At 37.4% G+C, this 20,175-nt stretch overlaps 2 protein-coding genes across 2 annotated transcripts; one reads left to right on the top strand and one right to left on the bottom strand.

The window, feature by feature from the left end:
• The first annotated feature begins 1,231 nt into the window (after nt 1-1,231).
• Nucleotides 1,232-9,980, top strand: LOC103706334 (endoplasmin homolog). Its single transcript, XM_088712948.2, has 15 exons — nt 1,232-1,796; nt 1,973-2,099; nt 2,201-2,354; nt 2,463-2,543; nt 2,631-2,742; nt 2,849-2,975; nt 3,095-3,233; nt 6,677-6,791; nt 6,911-7,110; nt 7,279-7,494; nt 7,574-7,739; nt 7,864-8,005; nt 8,140-8,290; nt 8,734-9,138; nt 9,395-9,980. The coding sequence occupies exons 1-15, from the start codon at nt 1,730-1,732 to the stop codon at nt 9,656-9,658; spliced, it is 2,466 nt and encodes an 821-aa protein (XP_088569074.2). The 5' UTR covers nt 1,232-1,729; the 3' UTR covers nt 9,659-9,980.
• Nucleotides 9,981-15,637: 5,657 nt separating this feature from the next.
• Nucleotides 15,638-18,078, bottom strand: LOC103706335 (thaumatin-like protein 1). The gene is made up of 3 exons (XM_088712949.2): nt 17,889-18,078; nt 17,101-17,776; nt 15,638-16,072 (listed from the first exon to the last, which is right to left on the bottom strand). The coding sequence occupies exons 1-3, from the start codon at nt 17,953-17,955 to the stop codon at nt 15,898-15,900; spliced, it is 918 nt and encodes a 305-aa protein (XP_088569075.1). The 5' UTR covers nt 17,956-18,078; the 3' UTR covers nt 15,638-15,897.
• Between the last annotated feature and the right edge of the window lie 2,097 nt (nt 18,079-20,175).

Here is a 20,175-nt window from a genome sequence, read left to right as displayed (position 1 = left end):
CACTAAGGCTTTTGACTTTGAGTCGAGCCCTAGGCTTGCTGCATATTTTTTTAATTTATTAAAATTTAAAAATACTTAAAAAATACTAAATATAGAAAGTTAAATATTTTTAATAGCAATTTCAAAACTCAATAATAAATATTCTAATGGTTCGTTTGGTTGGGGGTAATCTGACATAGGAAAATAAATTTCATGCATTTGGTATGAAAAGTAAATGTGAGAGATGGTAAAATAAATAGTAGGTCCTATATCTATTTTTTTAATAGAGAAGATAAAACAAATTCTACTAAAGGGATGGTATTCGTTCCATGCTGGATTACCGAGTGGAGATAATATAAAAATATCATTTCTTAACGAAAATACCCTCATTTAAATTATATTTAATATTATATAATTAATTATATTAATATTATATTAATCTTATAATTATATTAATAAATTTATTAATATTTTATAAATAATAATATACATAATATATTTATTAATAAAATAATAATTATTAATAAAACTTAATAAAAAATATAAATTATCAATAAGTCTAACATAAGTTTTATTAATAATCAATATATTTATTTATATACCAAAACATACCAAAGTTTATTTATAATAAGAAATATATTCTTTGATATATGTATAATTAATTTAAGAATATTTAAATTAAAGAGAAATTATGTAACTATATATATAACTCATGTAAACATATTTCAATATTTGAAATAGCCACAATTGATGGTATTTACGTAAGTGGGCCATAAATGGCCAACAAGTGGACTGAGAAAAAATATTATTATTTGAATTGTTTATTTAAAATATTGTTGAAAATTTGTCAATATTTTTATATAAGATTATTTCCAATCAAATATAGTAATATTTTTTTAATTTTCCACCAACCAAATATAACGTAAAATTTATTTTCTTCCGTATTTATTTTTTTAAATAAATGATTCTCACGAATCCTTAGTTTATCCTATAATCCGACATACGCCAACTAAACGAATCCTACAATTTTACATCTTCTCCTTAGATTGCCCATTGGACTTCATTAGCTGTCCAAAACCGGGTTCGCCATTCAATCCAGAGCGATTCCCAACCGTTTCCAGCGGGCCGGGCATAAGAGGTCCACAGGCGAGTCCCAACGTTCAGCCCACATCCAACGTGGCCCCACCATGACTCCGACCTTTACTTGAACTCGTGAGCTGGAGCGGGACCAAGTACTACGTCAGCGGTCCTAGGTCTAGAATTTAAGCGGATTGGCTCCAACCACGTCAAGGGCCAAGAAGACCTCCAACCATTTTCCGCCACGTTTCGGTGGATGAAAAACACATGGGCCAGAGCTTCATCACTTGATGCTCGTGAAACCATCACAACCGTCCATTCTAATGAAGTCCATCTAATGTGCGGTCCAGATCCCATGGTCCACTTAGGCCCACTGAGTATGGAGAAAAGGGCCACCATGAACCAATACCACTTCTCTCCACGTCACAACCACATACTGAGCCACTAGAATTACAGCACGTGGCAACTAGCTCATCGTTGGACCGTCTGATCGTCCACGTTGGCATGATCGACTTAACCCTCACGGCGTAAGTCAAGCTGGGAAGATCAACGCCGGTCGCCGGCCCTCTCAAGACTTCGAGCATTTATACGCGCTCGTCAGTCCCAAGCTCAAACCACAGAGAGATCTCCACTGAAGCGGTCTTTCGGTTGGTTCGTCCAGTGACGGAAAGCCATGAGGAAGTGGGCGCTCCCTTCCGCTCTCCTCCTCCTCCTCCTCCTCTCCTCCCTCCCGGATCAAGGTAATTTTCGGATCCAGGGTTTTTGGTTAGGGTTTGTGGATCATCTCTGCTGTTATTGCTACTCTCTAGTTCTTGGATTCTTAGATTGTGGAGATTTTCTTGATCTCTGTGGGGTATTGCGTCGATTTCTCGAATTTTGGAACTGGTTTTGATTTGATATGTTGCGGATCTTGTAGGTCGTAAGCTACACGCGAATGCTGAGGACAGTGGCGACTCAGACGAGCTCGTGGATCCACCGAAGGTGGAGGAGAAGCTCGGAGCCGTTCCTGGAGGGCTGTCCACCGATTCTGATGTCGCCAAGAGGTATTCGATCTGATTCGTTTTCTTTTCTCTTTTGTTGCCGTGTTTGATTTGTTTGGACGCTTAAAAAATGCTATCTTTTCTCGATTGTTGTTAACTTTCAGAGAGGCGGAGTCGATCTCGAGGAAGAGTATGCGGAGTGATGGCGAGAAATTCGAGTTCCAAGCAGAAGTTTCTCGGCTGCTGGATATAATTATCAACTCCCTCTACAGCAACAAGGACATCTTCTTGAGAGAGCTCATCTCCAATGCTTCTGATGTGAGTGGATCCCTCGGAACTTTCTCCCTTCTATGGTTAAACTTGCATTTCGTTTGATATTTATTTGTTTCTTTATTATATATATATATATATATATTGTTTTTGTAGGCATTGGATAAGATCAGGTTCCTTTCTCTCACCAACAAGGAGATCTTAGGGGAAGGCGACAACACGAAGCTTGAGATCCTGGTGAGCAGTGTCATAAAAAAAGAGGAACTTTTAGCATGGTTTTCTAGGACTTCGGTTACTTAAACATATGTTAATGATGGGATGCAGATTAAGTTAGACAAGGAAAAGAAAATCCTCTCCATCCGTGACCGAGGTATTGGTATGACAAAAGAAGATCTGATCAAGAACTTAGGGACCATCGCGAAGTCTGGAACTTCAGGTATTATCACTGTTGTTATTCATTTTTTAAGTATGTCCTCGTGATAGCTGTAATATTATTAGTAAGTCCATACTGTTCTAAATGGTTATATTATTCTATTGTCCAGCTTTTATGGAGAAAATGCAGACAGGGGGCGATCTAAATCTTATTGGGCAGTTTGGTGTGGGGTTCTACTCAGTATATTTGGTTGCTGACTATGTTGAAGTCATTAGCAAGCATAATGATGACAAACAGTAAGGATATATAGCCGTTTATTTTATATGTAATCTGCCGTGCAGGTTCTCTCTCGGTGCTCTAAATTGTTCTGGGCAAATGATTAATGATATTTTGTTTTTGCTTCGTGGTCTTTCAGATATGTATGGGAGTCCAAGGCTGATGGGTCATTTGCTATTTCTGAGGATGCATGGAATGAACCCCTTGGACGTGGAACAGAAATAAGGCTCCATCTCAGAGATGAAGCAAAGGAGTACGTGGAAGAAGAGAAGCTGAAGGTGGGTATATTCTGGTGCTTATTTTTTCTGCAATTGATTAAAGTTTATATTGGAAGTTTTGAACTTTATCTTTCTGGAACAGTATTTCCTTCTTTTTTTTTGATGTTGTTCCTGGTTATTCATGTAGTCTATCTACATTTCACATTCCACCAGATCTTGCCTGCTGTTTCCAAACATAACAATTTTATCTGCTAGTGCTAGATCTTTCCATTTATTGTTGTTAGAAATAATTCTAATTTTACGGTCTGTGTATAAGTTATATTAATTACACTAGAAAACAATAAATAAATAAACAAAAATGTAAATGAAGAAGAGGGTACAGAAACAGCAGCGGCATGTTCATGCATGTCCTTTGAGTAGTTTGATCCTCTCATGGGGCACAGGGTCCCTGCGCTCATCTACTCACGAGACATCGCTGATCTTGCATGCCACAGTCCTAGATGAAAAAAACTTTGAGCTGGCAGCATCTTGTCATATTTGAGTCGTTCTTATCTATTTGACGTTGATTTGGTTGATCCTAGAGATCTCACAAAGAGAAAAAAAGATAATTATGTTAAACCCATTTGTTAATATCATATCCATGTGCAAAACATGACAATAAGTGATTTTGAAATTGCATATATTATACCATTTCACATATTTTATTTTATTGTTAGTAATGTAATAATTAATTTACTCTTTGAACACCTTTTGAGGTGAGCATTTTTCACCTTTCATATAAAACATTGTAGTTTGATGTTTGGTACCCAAGCTACAGATATCTCATAATATAAAAGTTCCTATTAAATTTTTTTAAATTATAATAAAGGTTTTACTTATTCAAATATATCCACATGCATGGATGCTATGGAGACCCATTTTCATCATTATTGTTATGACATGATTATCCATATATACCACAAGAAATTAAACATCAATAGTTTGTTTTTATTGAGAACTCATACTGTTATGAATTTGATGGCTTCACTTCATTTTGTATAGGACTTGATAAATTGTAGATTGTATAAAAATATAAATTATCGACTGTTTCCTCATATTTATTGAAAATACCTCATCTTGCTTCTCTGTTCAATTATTATTCTATAAGTAAATGTGATTTCCTGCTAAATATATCTGCACTTTTGATTTTGTTTCTGAAGTAATTATGGATCCTAATTATGTGATTGTGATCAAAGAAAGCTATATTGTGCTTTACACAGTAGTTTGAGTATGCCTCTTCCATATCTGATGAAGGAGTTTACCATGCCATACAAAGGGTTTGCACACTAAACTATAGTCTTTCATACCTTAGAACACAAACATGCTCATTGTGCTGTCTCTTGATTTACATTTTCTTTTTTCTTCTTTACTGGATGTATATTTTCTTCCCGCTCTTTTGCAAAAAATTTACGACCATATTTGGCATGAGAAACATATTGCTCAGCTCATAAGCAGTGAGTCATTTGCCAAATATGAAGTTTTTCTGAGTTTGTGTCCAACTAACTTGTGAAGTTTTGAGATTGTCTGAAATTTATTCTTTTATCAGAATCATTTCAATGTTTGTAATGATTGAAAAATAGGAGCAACATGGTGCTATATAGGGCTGCATGAGTGTGAGATAGGATAGTGTTCATGCACGATCAAGCCTGACCTACATTTGGATCAGGTTGAAAATTTGAATCCAAGCCTAATTCATTTCCATTTGGGTTGGGGAAGCTTTGGTTTAGGATTATCACCTCGGATACCTTAAAATACCCAACATAGACCATAAGAAACATGCTCAGGTTCAGTTATGTAACTGTATCCTAGGCATAATACAGAAGTGAGAAAGAAGTATAACAACATATAGGCATATTGAAAAGCACAGTCCGCACAAGATCAATTAACAACTGTAAATGATGTTGCAATTAACAACATATATTGATGATTAACAATGCGGGGATGGGTGTGGAAAAAGCACATTGTATTAGTTTCAGATCAATTTGGATCTTGATCCGCTTTCATACGATTCATATCCAAACTGTATCTGAAACTTGTCATAATTGTTGATCCGAGTCTGCTTGTAGTGACTTTCATTTGGGTACTTTTTTCACCTGATTTGCATGAAACTGGGTGCGATCAGGAACCATCCAATTCGAATGTTTTATGCATCTAATGATTACTTTGAATTACAACTTTTCTCGATGTTTAGCTAGTAAGGTATTAAACACAAAAGTGGCCTAGATGTGCTCTAGAACGCAAATCTCAAACTTGTTTGCTACTGATTGTATATCTGTGAGGACTCGTGCGGGCGTGTGTTTAGTCCCACATCGGTTATTTGCTAGGTAGATCTTGAGTATGTATAGGATCAAGAAATCCAAATAATACCTTCCGGCTATCCATTTTGGGCGAGGTCTTGAGTTCTTACAAATGGTATCAGAGCAGATCCGGTCCATAACCTATGTGGACTAGGGCACACTGCAGCATGGATCCATTAGGGCTGACCATGGGCCGATCGTGGTGTTTGTGATTAGATTTGAGTGGATTTAAATCCTTATCCTAACGAGGACATCGGAACTTAAACAGGGTGAGTATGTGAGGACTCGTACAGGCGTGTGTTTAGTCCTATATCGGTTATTCATTGGGTTGGTACTTATACAAGATTAAGAAACCCAAATAATACCTTTTGGTTAACCATTTTGGGTGAGGTCCCGAGTTATTACAATATCTAACATGGTTTGATTTCTTAATGAATTATCAAATATTTACTCAAAAACTTGCTATGATTTATATGCAAACAACTTATATATTTTTGAATAACTTGCGTGAGTTTCAGAACCATCCATTGAGTAGCTGGTGGGGGCTGAGCACCATCGTTTTCGATCTACTTGTGCTTTAGGACTTATTTTTGAAGTTATTTAGTTCATACAAACTGATCTGTACTTTCAAACTTAAAGATTTGTATTTGAGATATGGTCTTATTGATTTTTTCAATCTTTAAGTTAATGCTTGGATTATGCAAACCAAAAAGTTAACTTCAGCCATATATTTTTACTGTTGTCTAGATTTGAAACATAACTGATTGCTTTATGCTGTGGGATACATAAATGTAGCAGAATTAGCAAGCTTAAGATTATTTCCTGGGAGAAGAATCTCATGTCCGTCTAATGTTCATTGCCCAACATGTAATAAGCTTGAATTATATACAGTTATTTTGCTCCAGAATGAAATCAACTCTTCATGGAGTAAGTAATTGCACTTGGGATTGTCTGGCAACTTGCGTGTAGATGACTAACTAGCATAATAAGCTTGAATTTTGGTGCAAATTACTTTGTTTTATATGCAAAAGAGGCAGGAAAAGATGTTACCCTGAAATCTTTTTCTTTTTTACTACTTAATTTTTAAGTTGTAGTTCTAGTAGAATTCTACAGACTTACAGTGGAGCAACAATTTTACAGACTTACAGTTGAGCTCCCTTATTGCAGGAGTTGGTGAAGAAGTATTCTGAATTCATAAACTTTCCCATATCTCTCTGGGCAAGCAAAGAGGTGGATGTGGAAGTTCCATCTGATGAGGAGGAATCTAGTGATGAGGAAACATGTATTGGCCTTGCGATATTTCCCCCTCTTTGAAGATTCTTTAGATTGAATTAAATCATGATGCCATTTTTGGTTTACAAAAATGTCCCTGAATGCTTGAGTTTCTATTATTTATGACAGCGGAAACCAGTTCTGAAGATAAAGAAACAGAAGAGGAAGAAACAGAAGAGGAAGGTGCTGAGAAAAAGCCCAAGAAAAAGACAGTGAAGGAAACAACTTACAATTGGGAAGTGTTGAATGATATGAAGGCTATTTGGCTTCGCAACCCCAAGGAAGTTACTGATGAAGAGTACTCAAAATTCTACCACTCTTTAGTTAAGGTAAAACATTAACACAACCTAGCTTGAGAATTATGGTTTCAGCAGCTTTTGTTCAATTAACTTTGTTTTGAGCTCTGTTTCTTCAGTGGAGTTTTGCTATGGTAGATTATTTCTTTCTTGGATTTTGGCTACTTGTGTCTAATAAACTTACACTTCCTGTTATTCCAGGATTTCAGTGATGAGAAGCCTTTAGGTTGGAGTCACTTTACTGCTGAAGGTGATGTAGAGTTCAAAGCACTACTGTTTGTGCCTCCCAAGGCTCCTCAGGATCTCTATGAAAGTTACTACAACACCCGTAAGTCCAACTTGAAGTTGTATGTTAGAAGGGTTTTCATCTCAGATGAATTTGATGAGCTTCTTCCCAAGTACCTTAGCTTTTTGAGGGTAAGCAGAGTGCACTTATAAATATTTTTCATATGGTCTGTATGTCAGTTCATATGCCTAATTCTTTTCTTCTGTACAGGGTCTTGTTGACTCAGACACATTACCGCTTAACGTTTCTCGAGAAATGCTTCAACAGCACAGCAGTCTCAAGACAATTAAGAAGAAATTAATTCGCAAAGCTCTTGATATGATTCGACGGATTGCAGAGGAGGATCCTGATGAGTTCAGCAACAAAGATAAGACAGGTATGTTCATTGAATGTTACTGCGCAATTTAATTAGTTTCTACCTTTTGTTTTGTATGGCCTCTTTTATTATTTTGGTAGTCATTTTAATTGTTGAATTATCTTAATTTCTTATTCAAAATCAGACACAGAAAAAGCAAGCGAGAATGATGAGAAAAAGGGGCAATATGCCAAATTCTGGAATGAATTTGGCAAATCCATTAAGCTTGGGATCATTGAGGATGCTCAGAACAGAAATCGCCTTGCTAAGCTCCTCAGATTTGAAAGGTTTGTCCTTTATTGATGCTAACTTCTTGCCCATATGTACATGCATACACTATATATAATGGGTATGCTGTAGTGCAAAATTTTGTGATTTTGTGGAATAACAGAAACCCTATGCATTCTGTATGTCATTTCAGTACCAAGTCTGAGGGCAAACTTGCATCACTGGATCAGTACATTTCCAGGATGAAGCCTGGACAGAAGGACATATTCTACATTACAGGAACTAGCAAGGAACAATTGGAGAAATCTCCATTCCTTGAGAGGCTTACCAAAAAGGATTACGAGGTAAGATATGATCTCATCTTATCTTTTTTGAGAAGACATGATGTCATCTTACCTCAATGTATATTGTTCTGTAGATGATCAATGAATGTTCTATAGCCGAAGATATACTTAATTTTTTATATTTTGTTTGATTTTAAAATTAAAGCATGTTGCTGGTTTTGAATTATATTTTGTGGTTAGAGCATTATTTGTTTTTTAGGTTTTTGGTTACTATAATAATTGAAGATCAAAGTTGCTTCTATTAGTTTTCTGTCTCAGAAAGCTTGTAGTTGCTTTTACCACATATGAATCCACCGAGATTTTCATGAAACCATGAACTCGTTAAAGCACATACTTAAGCATATTCTGTTCAGATGCCTTGATATGCATGTATGTGTCCCTCATGTTGGTAATTTATTTGTTTAACTATTTTTTTCTCAACTATGATAAATATGTGATGGCAGGTTATATTCTTCACCGATCCTGTTGATGAATACTTGATGCAATACCTGATGGACTATGAAGACAAAAAATTCCAGAACGTGTCCAAGGAGGGTCTCAAGTTCGGGAAGGACTCAAAGCTTAAGGAGCTCAAGGAGTCCTTCAAGGAGCTGACTGACTGGTGGAAGAATTCTCTTTCCAGTGAGAATGTTGACTCAGTAAAGATAAGCAACCGTTTGGACAACACCCCTTGTGTGGTGGTGACATCAAAATATGGGTGGAGTGCAAACATGGAGAAGATCATGCAGTCCCAGACTCTTTCTGATGCCAGCAAGCAAGCATACATGCATGGCAAGAGAGTTCTTGAGATTAACCCAAGGCATCCTATTATCAAAGAACTTCGTGAGAGAGTTGCTCAGGATCCTAAGGTATTAACTTGGATGCAATTGGTTTTGGCCTCCACTTACTAGTTCTCTTTCCACAACCTATTTTATTTTACTTTTATCAGAAAAAGAAATGTTCCAGTGCTTTTTGACATTCAATGTTCTTGTATAAGTTCTCTGAAGCTCTTGAACTATACCCATTTCTGTAGACTCATTTCATTACTCTTCCACCTGAAATTCCTCCATTTCCTGTGGATTTCGCTTTGAACTCAACTAAGGAAGCTTTTTGCACAATCTACAGGATGAAAGCGTGAAGCAGACAGCACGACTCATATACCAAACAGCCCTAATGGAGAGTGGTTTTATCCTCAATGATCCAAAGGAATTTGCATCGAGCATTTACAATTCAGTGCAGAAGAGCCTGGACATCAGTCCTGACGCCACTGTTGAAGAGGAGGATGACACTGAGGAACCAGAGGCTGAAGAGAAGGAATCAACTACCAAGGGAGCTGAAGCCGATGCTGCTAAGGAGGAAGAGCAATCTTCAATCAAAGATGAATTGTAGACTTGTAGTTCATGTTAAAGACTAGAACCCTGCTTTGTTTAGAGATTTTGATGACCCATTGATAGGAGAGCCATCCAGAAACAGGACAGGGCTTCTGAGGCCTGATTTCTGTGGGGTAAAGGATAATCAATGAGATTTTGAGGTTAATGTAGTTAATTCGATCCACCACTGGTACTGTTGATAAACTTTATGCCTCTCCATAGCTTTCAGCAAGTGTTCTTGCTTTGTTCTATACTGCTCTGTTGCTTGTATCTCGTCCATGTATGTCTTGTTTGCATTACTCTCAGTTTTTAACCTTTGCAATGCTACATTGTTTCTGATACATGCAAATGATTCTGCGTTGTTTTATTTCTTTTAATTATTAGTAGGTCATCCAACTAAAACAGGAATATGTTGTGGATTAAATGTTTCTTCCTCCTAAATTTGTGATATTGCATCTATATGGCTATACTTCTTGTAGTTCCAGGATCGATACTGCCCATAGAATTCAAGATGCAATGGTAGTCTCTGGATAACCACTGTACTAGTTGAGCTTTTGTCGCATCCTGTGTCTGTGTTCCGTGATCCATTACATAATGGATGTTGAATTCCACCAAATACTGCTGTTCGTATTTGGAGAGAACGATGTTGCAACGTTTTATTTGCAGATTTGCTTCTTACCCTATGCATATAAACTACATAGAATAAATAAGATATTATCATCATGTGAAAATTTCACCTAACCACCTACAAATCCTAGCTATTAAACGAATTAAGAAGAGAAAAAAAGGTTTCTACAAACTCTTTTTAAGGTGACGATGCAAGAACAACATACAATTAGAGATTGCATTATTCCCTTCACCTTTTTTTATTGCAAATATTAGATACTGTTCTCTCTGTAATTTATATGTATATAATTTAAAATTTTATATCTATTTCTTATCTTGGACGTGTGTTGCAAGCTCCCTATTGCTAGTGGAGGATGGATGACAAAATGATTCAACCTAGAAATTGGAGTCAAAATGCCGATGGACTTCCACCAATTTTGCATGAAAGAAAAGATTGAAGTGAATTGAGAGTGAATCTTTTGTTGCATATGGAAGTTCATGGAGAGATTGCTCGACACAACAAGATGATCTCAGGCTTTAGAATTGACAAAAAAACTAGGCAGAAGGGGAAATGTACCCGCCACCAAAAAAAAAAAAAAACGATCAAACAACTCAAAAGGAAAACAGTTCATTTTAACGTTGAGTCTGTTTCCTGCCTGCTAACCGACATTCACTAATAAGCTGCCGACGCTAGCTGGTGCAATTGGTAGTCGTTGAGGGGTGGGAACCAATGATCTGGGTCCAAGTCCGCCCTCATTCTAATTTTTACTTGGCTTTCTTCTGTCCTAGTTCTCATGAGAAGATAACCGTAACTGGCACGACAAAAAAATTTGAGAAGTTGAAGGTTGATACCGTCCTTTCTTACACGGGCTCAGTCTCGAGCCTAAATTGTAGTCATTTTAATCGAGTTTCAGGCCGGCCCTTTTTAAAATTTAACCTTTTCTGTACCCACACCCAGCCCATGATCAGCCCCAAATTTGATGCCCACCATTGGAACGCAAGTCATCTCATAAAATGATGCAAACGCGGCTGAAAGCAAAGTAGAACTGGCTTTTTTATTCAGAATTTTGCTAATAATCTTCCTCATAAATCACTCGGAATATGGTTGATTGTGAGCTAGTTGATAATATTAGGTTGTTTGTGACTCTGAGAAAAATTTGATAGTAGTGAGAAAGTCCAACAGCTAACAAACTGCAAAATAACTCAACTTGCAAAGTTAAGACTATTATGGAAGATAACAAGCAACAGTTACCAGACATCAGAGGATCCCCAGTTTGTTCATATAATATATAACCTTATCTGAGTGGCAATTTACTAGGGAAATGCTAGTTCGGTCCGAGGTTGAGGCCCATACATGAATTTATATGATCTTCTTTCATATATGCATGGAAACAGCATTCCTGCTGTGCTACTCTACGATGTCAGTTGCCAAGTTTTTGCATTAGAGGTTTCCTGTAATAAAGATGTGGGGGTTCAGTTAGCGTAGCAATCCTCAAAAGATATAAAGATCAAATTCAGAAGAGAAATGTTTTAAGTTATATTTATCATATCAGAAATATAACTTATTTTAAGATAATAAGTTATATTTCAAGATCAAACAAAAGAAACAAGAAGTGATGACTTCGCCCTGCCCCCACCAAAGAAAGTTGAACAGAATGTTGTACTGAAAGTGGAATTATAGATTCCATGGAATATATCGATTAAGCTCTTTGGAAATGTGACTGGTTCCTTTTTGTTTTCCAATAACATGCTCGAAGCATCCCACCTGTGAAGTTAAGCTGGATGGAAATGTATCCTAGTGAAATCAGTTGGGCCTTGCTCAATCAAAAGTTGGGACATGCCCCCCACCCCCAACAGGAAAAAGAAAGGAAAAAGAGAAAAAAATGAATGGCAATGTGATTGATTCTTTGTACTTTTCTAATCATATTTTTGGAGGCAAAGAGGAATCAAGCTCATTTGGTTTATTGGTGATTATATGAATTGCCTAGCTCTTGTTTTTTCAATAAAACTTCATCGGTTCGGTTCTGCTTATACCACTTGAATTAATATGTAGCTTATGCGTGTATTCATTTTACTTGAGAGCCAACTGAGGATGCTAATAGGAAAGTTTATCCTTAACCAGTAAAAGATAAAAATAATTTTGCTTCTTTGATATTAGAGCTTATTGCCTAGCCAAGACCCGATTCAGTCTAAATTTAAAATGAAATTTTGAACAAATCACACCGATGATCAGAAGAAAACGAGTTTAGCACCTAAATAGTCATGGCTAGGGGTGAAAGTGCCTAGGTAGTTGCTCCCTTATAGAGATTTCAAGCGGGCTAAATCCTGTTTCTTCACAGTGCCTGGATTATTCGTTGGTTTATTCATTGCAAAACTAAAATTGCCTTTCTTTATTTCTTTCTTTCTTGGTCATGGGCAATCAGTAGTCTTTAGGGCTCTGGACAAGACTTCTATCAACTTGTAAAGTTCTATGCAATTCTATTAGTCCTACAACAAGATTTTTTTTTCTTTCAAAAGTTCCTTTCAGAATCCTCCCATCATAACTAGCACCCAAGAAATCCTATTGTTTTAATGGAACTGACACATGAATGCATGCTTTTTATGTTAGCGAATGCTACTTTAAGATGAACCATTATCTGGAGTGGTTGATACGTCCTTTGAAGAACCCATAACCTGGAGTTCAGTCTGTCCCCGTCTTGTATATAGCCTCCATGGTCGAGTTTTCCTCGACTACCCACCGTCATCTGATCTGAAAAGTAGGTCTGATTCTATCTATAACTCTTGAGCATTTACAGTCATCCACCATATACAGTTAGAACAGTGATACCATCAGCAATAAAACCACTAGATACAGAATAAGACCTGCAAAAGCCTTTAGGCATGAATCTTTTCCTTGTCCACAGGTAGTTGGTTCTTCAGCCAAAGCTTGAAAGTTCCAACAGATATGATGAGTCTACTTTCAATTGCTCATGGGATAGAATACCCCTATATAATCTAAGAAATGCTGGGACTAATTAGTATATGGTATAGTCATACTCGAGGCATATACAGGCTGTGTATGGGATGGAAAGGGAAGGTTCAGGAGAGAGAGAGAGAGAGAGAGACTAGAAAGGGATTCAAGTGGTTTCCATTGCATTGGATTGGTGTTCCAGAGAAGATGACACTTCAAGTCAGCCAACGTCGATCATTGAAATTGTTAACCTACAATCCATGCACTGCTTAATAGATGTTAAATTTTGATTTTTAGTCATCATGAACTTAGTAATAGAACAGTAACCAAGGGAGGGAGATGTAGCATTCATCACAAAAAGGACTATTGTTTTCAAACATATCACATTGTTTGCTATACATTTGATACATCATGCCCAGTGTATGAGGCTCCTTTTTGCAGGATCTGGGGAGGGCCAGATGTACGCAATCTTATCTCTTGATAGAGCAACCAAACTGTTGCGCCAAGGCACACTCTCTCCTAAAGAAGAACTTTAACTAACATATGATAATCTTGAACCTACCTATGTAAACATGGCTCAAGATACTGATTCCTAACTTTTAATTTATATTATTTCAAGGAAACCACCAAAACCTAATCAATTTAGTAACCTTAATCAAATAATTGGAGTGGAATCTATTACTTTTGTAAAGTAAAAGCCAAACCAAACATTTGGTATTGCATAACGATCTTTCTGTTCTCGAAGGGTTTCCTCTTTTTCCCTCCATTTAGTGCGAAGCAATGAGGATGAGTTTCTTGCAAACCTTGACAATACAGGTCAGATGCCGTCTAAGAATATTAGGTAGCCACTAAGCAACAGCCAGGCTAATGGTAAATTCTTTTGCCCTGAAGAAACTATGTCCAAATAAAATGATCTCAATCAAACCATTTTCATCTATCATATCTAAATATCTATATCTATGCCCAAGCAAACTGGTATCAAGCTAAATTGTTCTCTTTGATGGGGATGTGTGATTAAAAAATCTTAAAGCTTGGGTTTGATAATTTTAATTATGTTTTAATTGATAAGAGCAACTTCTTGACTACTTTGACCTTACATTATCAGAGCATAAGTGGATATTATAAAGCCAAACAATTTTGGTTTATCTTGACAATAAGATACAATGCGGTATAGAATCTACTTGTCAATGGCATTAAGTTGTATAACATTGGTTGATCGGACACTAGATATGCAGTAGGATGGATTGCTTTGAGCCGATCTCAATTAATATTCAGTCATTCTCGCAACATATACAAATATATTCTTATGTTGGAGATTGTGTTGCAGAATGCCAGTTTGCATCTTTCATCAACTTTATTCAGAGGAAATTTATGAACTTGGAAAGTTAATGGAGAAAGTGTTGATTATTAACTTCGTCATATTCCAGATAGGATAATTTTCTGTCGCAAATAGCTAAACCAACTACATTAATTGTTGATGCCCCCCCCCCCCCCCCCCCCCCTCCCTTCTTTTACGAGAAAAAACAAAAGAAACAAATATAGATAACCTGGGGTTGCGCAAGGTGAGGAAAAAAAATATATGTGAGGATCGGTATGGGCAGATACTTATTCCCAAATCAGCTATGCACTGGGTAGATTTGGGTAGATCTTGGATACTTTATACATGATCAAAAAATCTAAATAATATCTTTCAGCTAGTTTTTTTGGATTAGATCCTGAGTTGTTATAAATGATATCAGAGTAGACCTAGCCCATAGCTTATGTGGACTAAAGACCATTGCACTACGAGCCCATTAGAGCTGACCACTGGTTGATCGTGGTGCTTATGATCAGATTTGAATGGATTTGGACTCTGGCTAGGACGCTAGGGCTTAAACGAAGGGAGTATGTGAGGATCCGTGTGGACGTGTCTTTAGTCCACTCGGGTACTTCTACAAGACCAAGAAATCTAAAAAACATCCTTCGGCTAGCTTTTTTGGATGAGGTTCTGGATTGTTAATATAGTGATATTGAATTCTTCCAACCATTAGCATCCAATGAGCAACCCATATGAGGAATATACCCTTCTATTCTGTCTTGGAGCTGTGGAATAAAAACTCATGCCACTTGTGCTTGGCTGTTACTTTAAGGCTCTATGGGCTCCATTTGAAAAGCATGTCCACAAGGGTCCGAAATGGCCAAAATGATAAGGGAGCAAGAAGTAGAAGGGATTTGAGAGGCTCTCAATCTTGAAATCGGTCCTGATATTGACCAGATGAGACAAAGCTAGTTGTCTAATTGACACTATATCTTATAAATAGTGCTCTGGGTGCTCTTGCTTCTAGAATGAGTCCCACATTTTGTCCCGACTTAGAAATAGTGCTCCAAATGTCATGAGTTCAATGTGATTTGATCCAAATATGCTTGTATTATTAGGTTGGCGCAAGTTTGGTATGTAATGTGTCATTGTTTGATGTTCTTGAGTGTGATTTAGCATAGTTTTTGCCCACGGCTACAGAATTTAACGAATACAATGAAATATATTATATAATATAAACTAAATTAGATGATCATTATCCCAATAAAAACCAACATCAATATTTAAAATCAAATCTTACACCCCTAAACCACACTGTAGCCTTAAATTACCATTTCGAGTATAATGACCCACTTAATCAAAATGAACCTTTCTCCATACCCCAAAGAAAGTGTACTCTTCCACATCAGACGAAGAGGAATAGGAGACAACTAATGGTTCCAGTAATTAACGAGGCTTGTAGTGCTACGGACACCCTCCTCCGTGCGTTGGCGTCTCCGGTGGCCAGGGCTGCGAGCCAAGTGTCGTCTTGCAACACTGCCCCTGTTGTTTTTGGTGGAGTCTTTTTTGCCGACTTCTGACTGTTAAAATTAACCCGTAGTTAATAAATGCAGTTTAATTGATATAACCAATTACTCATTAATTTATTTTTTTTTCATGGATATCCTTCTAAATATCAAATTTTGTATGAATACCCTTCCAAAATTGATATTTGCATATATACCCTCGTAAACTCTGTTATTGTACAAATGTCTGTAATATAACGGTTGTTTTAACGATATTAAAAAAATTATATTTATATTAATTAAAAATAAAATAAAATTTTAAAATTACGCTATTATCCCTATCTTCTTTTTCTGCTATCAGGATCACGATCTATTTGTATGTCTATTCATTAAGGATATTTTAGTCATTTTAATTAGAAATTATTCATTTTTTAACGTCGTTAGATAGCATGGATACATATGCAAAAATAAAAATAAAAAAGGGTAGAATGGTAAAACAAGTGTTTTACGAGGGTATAAATGTAAATATCAATTTTGAAAAGGTATTCATGCAAAATTCGATATTTAGGAGGGTATCCATGCAAAAAAAAATTTTAAAAAAAAAATCTTAAAGCCTAACTTTTCCAAATATTCCCGACTCGACGACCACCACCCCACTAGCTTCTAAACCGGTGCACCACCATACATGGTGGGGAAAGAACAAAGTAAAAGAAGAAAGGGGAAGAACAAAGGTTCCACAGCTTTCTTTTCTCTTTTCAAATTCTGTCTCTCCTCTTCTCCCTCCTCGATTGATGCCAAAGTCATAAAGCTAGATAAATGAAACAAAAAAAAAAGAAAAAAAAAGCAACAAGGTACTAATTTTCCAAGCAAGCATTTAAGCATTCTTCCCATAAAAACTTCTGAAAAATTCGCCAAAATGCTATAAATATTGTACCTAAAATGATGATTTAAAAGAACCCAAACTGCAAGGCAAGATTAAAACAAGAATGGAAATGAAGAAGAGAATCCCAAATAAAAATTATCTAAGTTGTTTGCAATTATTTCATTATTTATTTAGCGAATTGTAGAGAATATATAATAATAATAATAATAATAATATGTACCTTGGACCGGATCCGGGGCAGAAGGTAATGGAGTAGTCGCCGGCGGTGCAGGTGAATGTGCTGGTGGCGTCGTCGTACGCATAGCTGTACGACCGGGGACACGCGGACTTGAACACCTTCGAATACACGGACGGATGGCACGTGGTGGGGCTTCCGTAGTCCCCGCTGCAGCAGAACTCCGGCTTCCCGAACGCCTCGCAGGCGCTCCGGCACGCCGCGGCATCGCCGTCGCCGACCTTCAGCTCCACCGGGCACCGGCGGTTGAGGTCCGCCGCGCATCCGGTGGCGGCGCACCCACCGCCGGCCTCCACCAATACCGGCAGGTTGTACCCGTCCACCAGGCTCACGTCGTAGAAATCCTTCCCGTCGGCGCCGCCGAGGGTGAACTCCGCCAGGGTCGCCGGGGGGGTGGCACCGGCGCCGTTGCACTCCACCTGGCCGGACCCGCAGTCGCCGGTGGTGCACGATCCGCGGCCGGCGCTGTCGAAGTTGCAGCCGGTGCGGGCCCAGAAGCGGCCGGACCAGCCGGTGGGGGCGAGGAGGACGCGGGAGTCGCCGGCGGCGAGGGTGAAGCCGGTGGAGTCCAGTTTCGGGCTGCCGGAACTGGAGAGCACCCCCGGCCACACCGTGTAGCCGCAGTTGTTCACGAATGTGAACTCGGTGCAATCCATCCTCCCTGCATAAATATACATGCAACCAAATCATGAAACCAAGTCATTACTAAATTCCCGACCAAACCGAAACGAAATGGAATGCAGTGATAGAATAGAGGGAATAAGATGACTTACCAATGAAGAAGAGGAGGAGAAGAAGGCTGACGGAGAGAATGGGGGTTGGGGGAGATGCGGGATCCATTTGGTGTTTGTGAGTGGTTTCTGAATCCAATTAGAGGTTAGAGAAGCGTATTTGGAAATGGAGCAGTAAGGGAGGATAAATTGGTCGCCACCACCACCTATATATTACACTGGAGAAGGAAGGAAATCTACTTGGCAACTCCCCATATCCTTTGGCCCCATGGAGCTGTTCTCCCTTTGGTTATTTTTTTTTTTTGTTGTTGGTTTGTGTGGTAAAGGTGGTGATATGATAAGCATGACCTTGGAGGTTCTCTCTTCTGACCTGAGTAGAGAGGGTGGTGTGAATCCAAAGGCGAGTGGCACCGAGAGGCTGAATCAAAGAGTGGCGAGAGAAGACACGGAAGACCTACTGATTTTGGCAGGGAAGGATGGCACCCAAAATGCGATTTGGAGGTATTAGTTGCTTTGTACACCTGGGTCCTTCACCCACAAAGATCCGGGTTGGCGGGCAGGTGGACCCGTCAAGAGAAGTTCATACGATTTGCCAACTCTAGGTCTCGCTTGTCCTTCAAATACTTCATTGCTTCTAGCCAAGACAGACGTCAAGCTCATAACTTGTTTCAATTAATTTTCTGGAGAAAGCCAAAAAAAAAAAATGTTAACAAGAAAGATGTCGATGGTGAATCAAATAAAGACACATTAATCATCCTGCACCGTCTAGAATACTGCATTGGCGGGTTAGTATATTTGTACATCGGTTTGCATGAGCATAGGCCAAAGTATATTTTAATTTGCAGACCAGTTGATTAATATTTTTTAGAAAAATTTAATTTTTGCTTCTTTTTTTTTTAATACAACGATGACTTACATTGGCTGAGTATGGGTATAACCAATAAGATCAGAAGAAAAAAAAAAAGTTGAAGTAGAGAAAAAGAAAAAGACTCGTGACTCTTCCAAAGAATCTTTCCGAGACAACCTATGCTACAAATTTAGCTTGCGAAGAAACTTACTTCTTTTATGTTGCTAGATTATGAGACCATCCTGTAGTCTCAACCTATTATTGGCTAGGGAGGAAATTTACCGTTGGCATCAAATTTACTAGTTTACGCAAGCTAGTTCAAGTGAAATGCATGCTTGGTTTGAGCTGATAAGTCTTTCAAACAATGTTTATCAAATAGAAAAACTGTAGAACGGCACTATTCGGAATAGATCAAATATGTTGATTCAGGAACCAGAACAAATATCAATTACATTAAACAAAAATAGTAAAAAATAAAAAAACAAATTTATTCAAAAAAATAAATATTGAACGAAAGATTTTGATTTTCTATCATAAAAATGTTCCATTGAAGATATCCACATACACACACACACACACACACACACACAAATCTCCAACATTTTTTACATAACTTTATAATTTTTCTTTATAACATCGTATACTCAATTTGCAATTGGTAATGGATCTCAACAAAAGCATCAAGTAAGAGAGGTAGGTGGCTCAATTTTAAGGATCCACTGTCAAAATGTCGGAGGTGGCTATGGACCGTTCCAAGACCGCGATCAGAACTAGTGGCACAGTGGACTGCAGGGCGACCGTTGACCCTTTTGAAACTGGACCACTCGATCTCCTTCCTTAGATAAAGCAGCGGCAAATTTCATGAAGGGGACAAGCAACGCAGCGCACCCTATTTTTGATTAGTACTTGCGTTCAGTAGCCTATGTTAGAATTATTGTACTAAATTTAGTCGATCTTATCAAATTTTATTTTAATTAATTTGTGATTGATTGTGCCGAACTTAATCGGCCTTATCAAACTTTGTCAATTTTCTAGTTTATATAAAAACTCCTCCTATATACTGTAAAATTAAGGCAGAAATATAATTTCTTCCCCTCTTGTCTTATTTTCAACTGTCTGAAAGTTTTTATTCCCATAAAACTTCTTACCATCTTCTTTAAAACTTTTTTTTACTAATTATTTTTGAATTTTTGCAAGCCAAAAGTTTATTTTGTTCAAGTGAGGCGCGCCAACGGTAACAAATCAAGATCTTGTTTATACGACGGTACTTTGGACAATAATATCTCTCTGTATATGTCGCACAACTTGGACTCTAAAATCCATGTGATATCCATATCATTTTGTAAGCTTTTAGATATTAATTTTAATTATTAATTCTAAAACTAGTACCTAAAAAATAATTATTAATATTGAATTTATTATATTAATTATAATTAATTAATTTATTTTTTGGTTGAACATTGTCATTTGTCACCGACAACA

The sequence above is a fragment of the Phoenix dactylifera genome, chromosome 16, assembly GCF_051530095.1.
Source record: "Phoenix dactylifera cultivar Ajwa chromosome 16, Ajwa_hap1_PhDact_Kaust_v1.1, whole genome shotgun sequence".
In the NCBI taxonomy this organism is placed as follows: domain Eukaryota; kingdom Viridiplantae; phylum Streptophyta; class Magnoliopsida; order Arecales; family Arecaceae; genus Phoenix; species Phoenix dactylifera.
The sequence above is the reverse complement of the archived record's forward strand: the minus strand, read 5'-3'. Positions and strand labels throughout refer to the sequence as shown.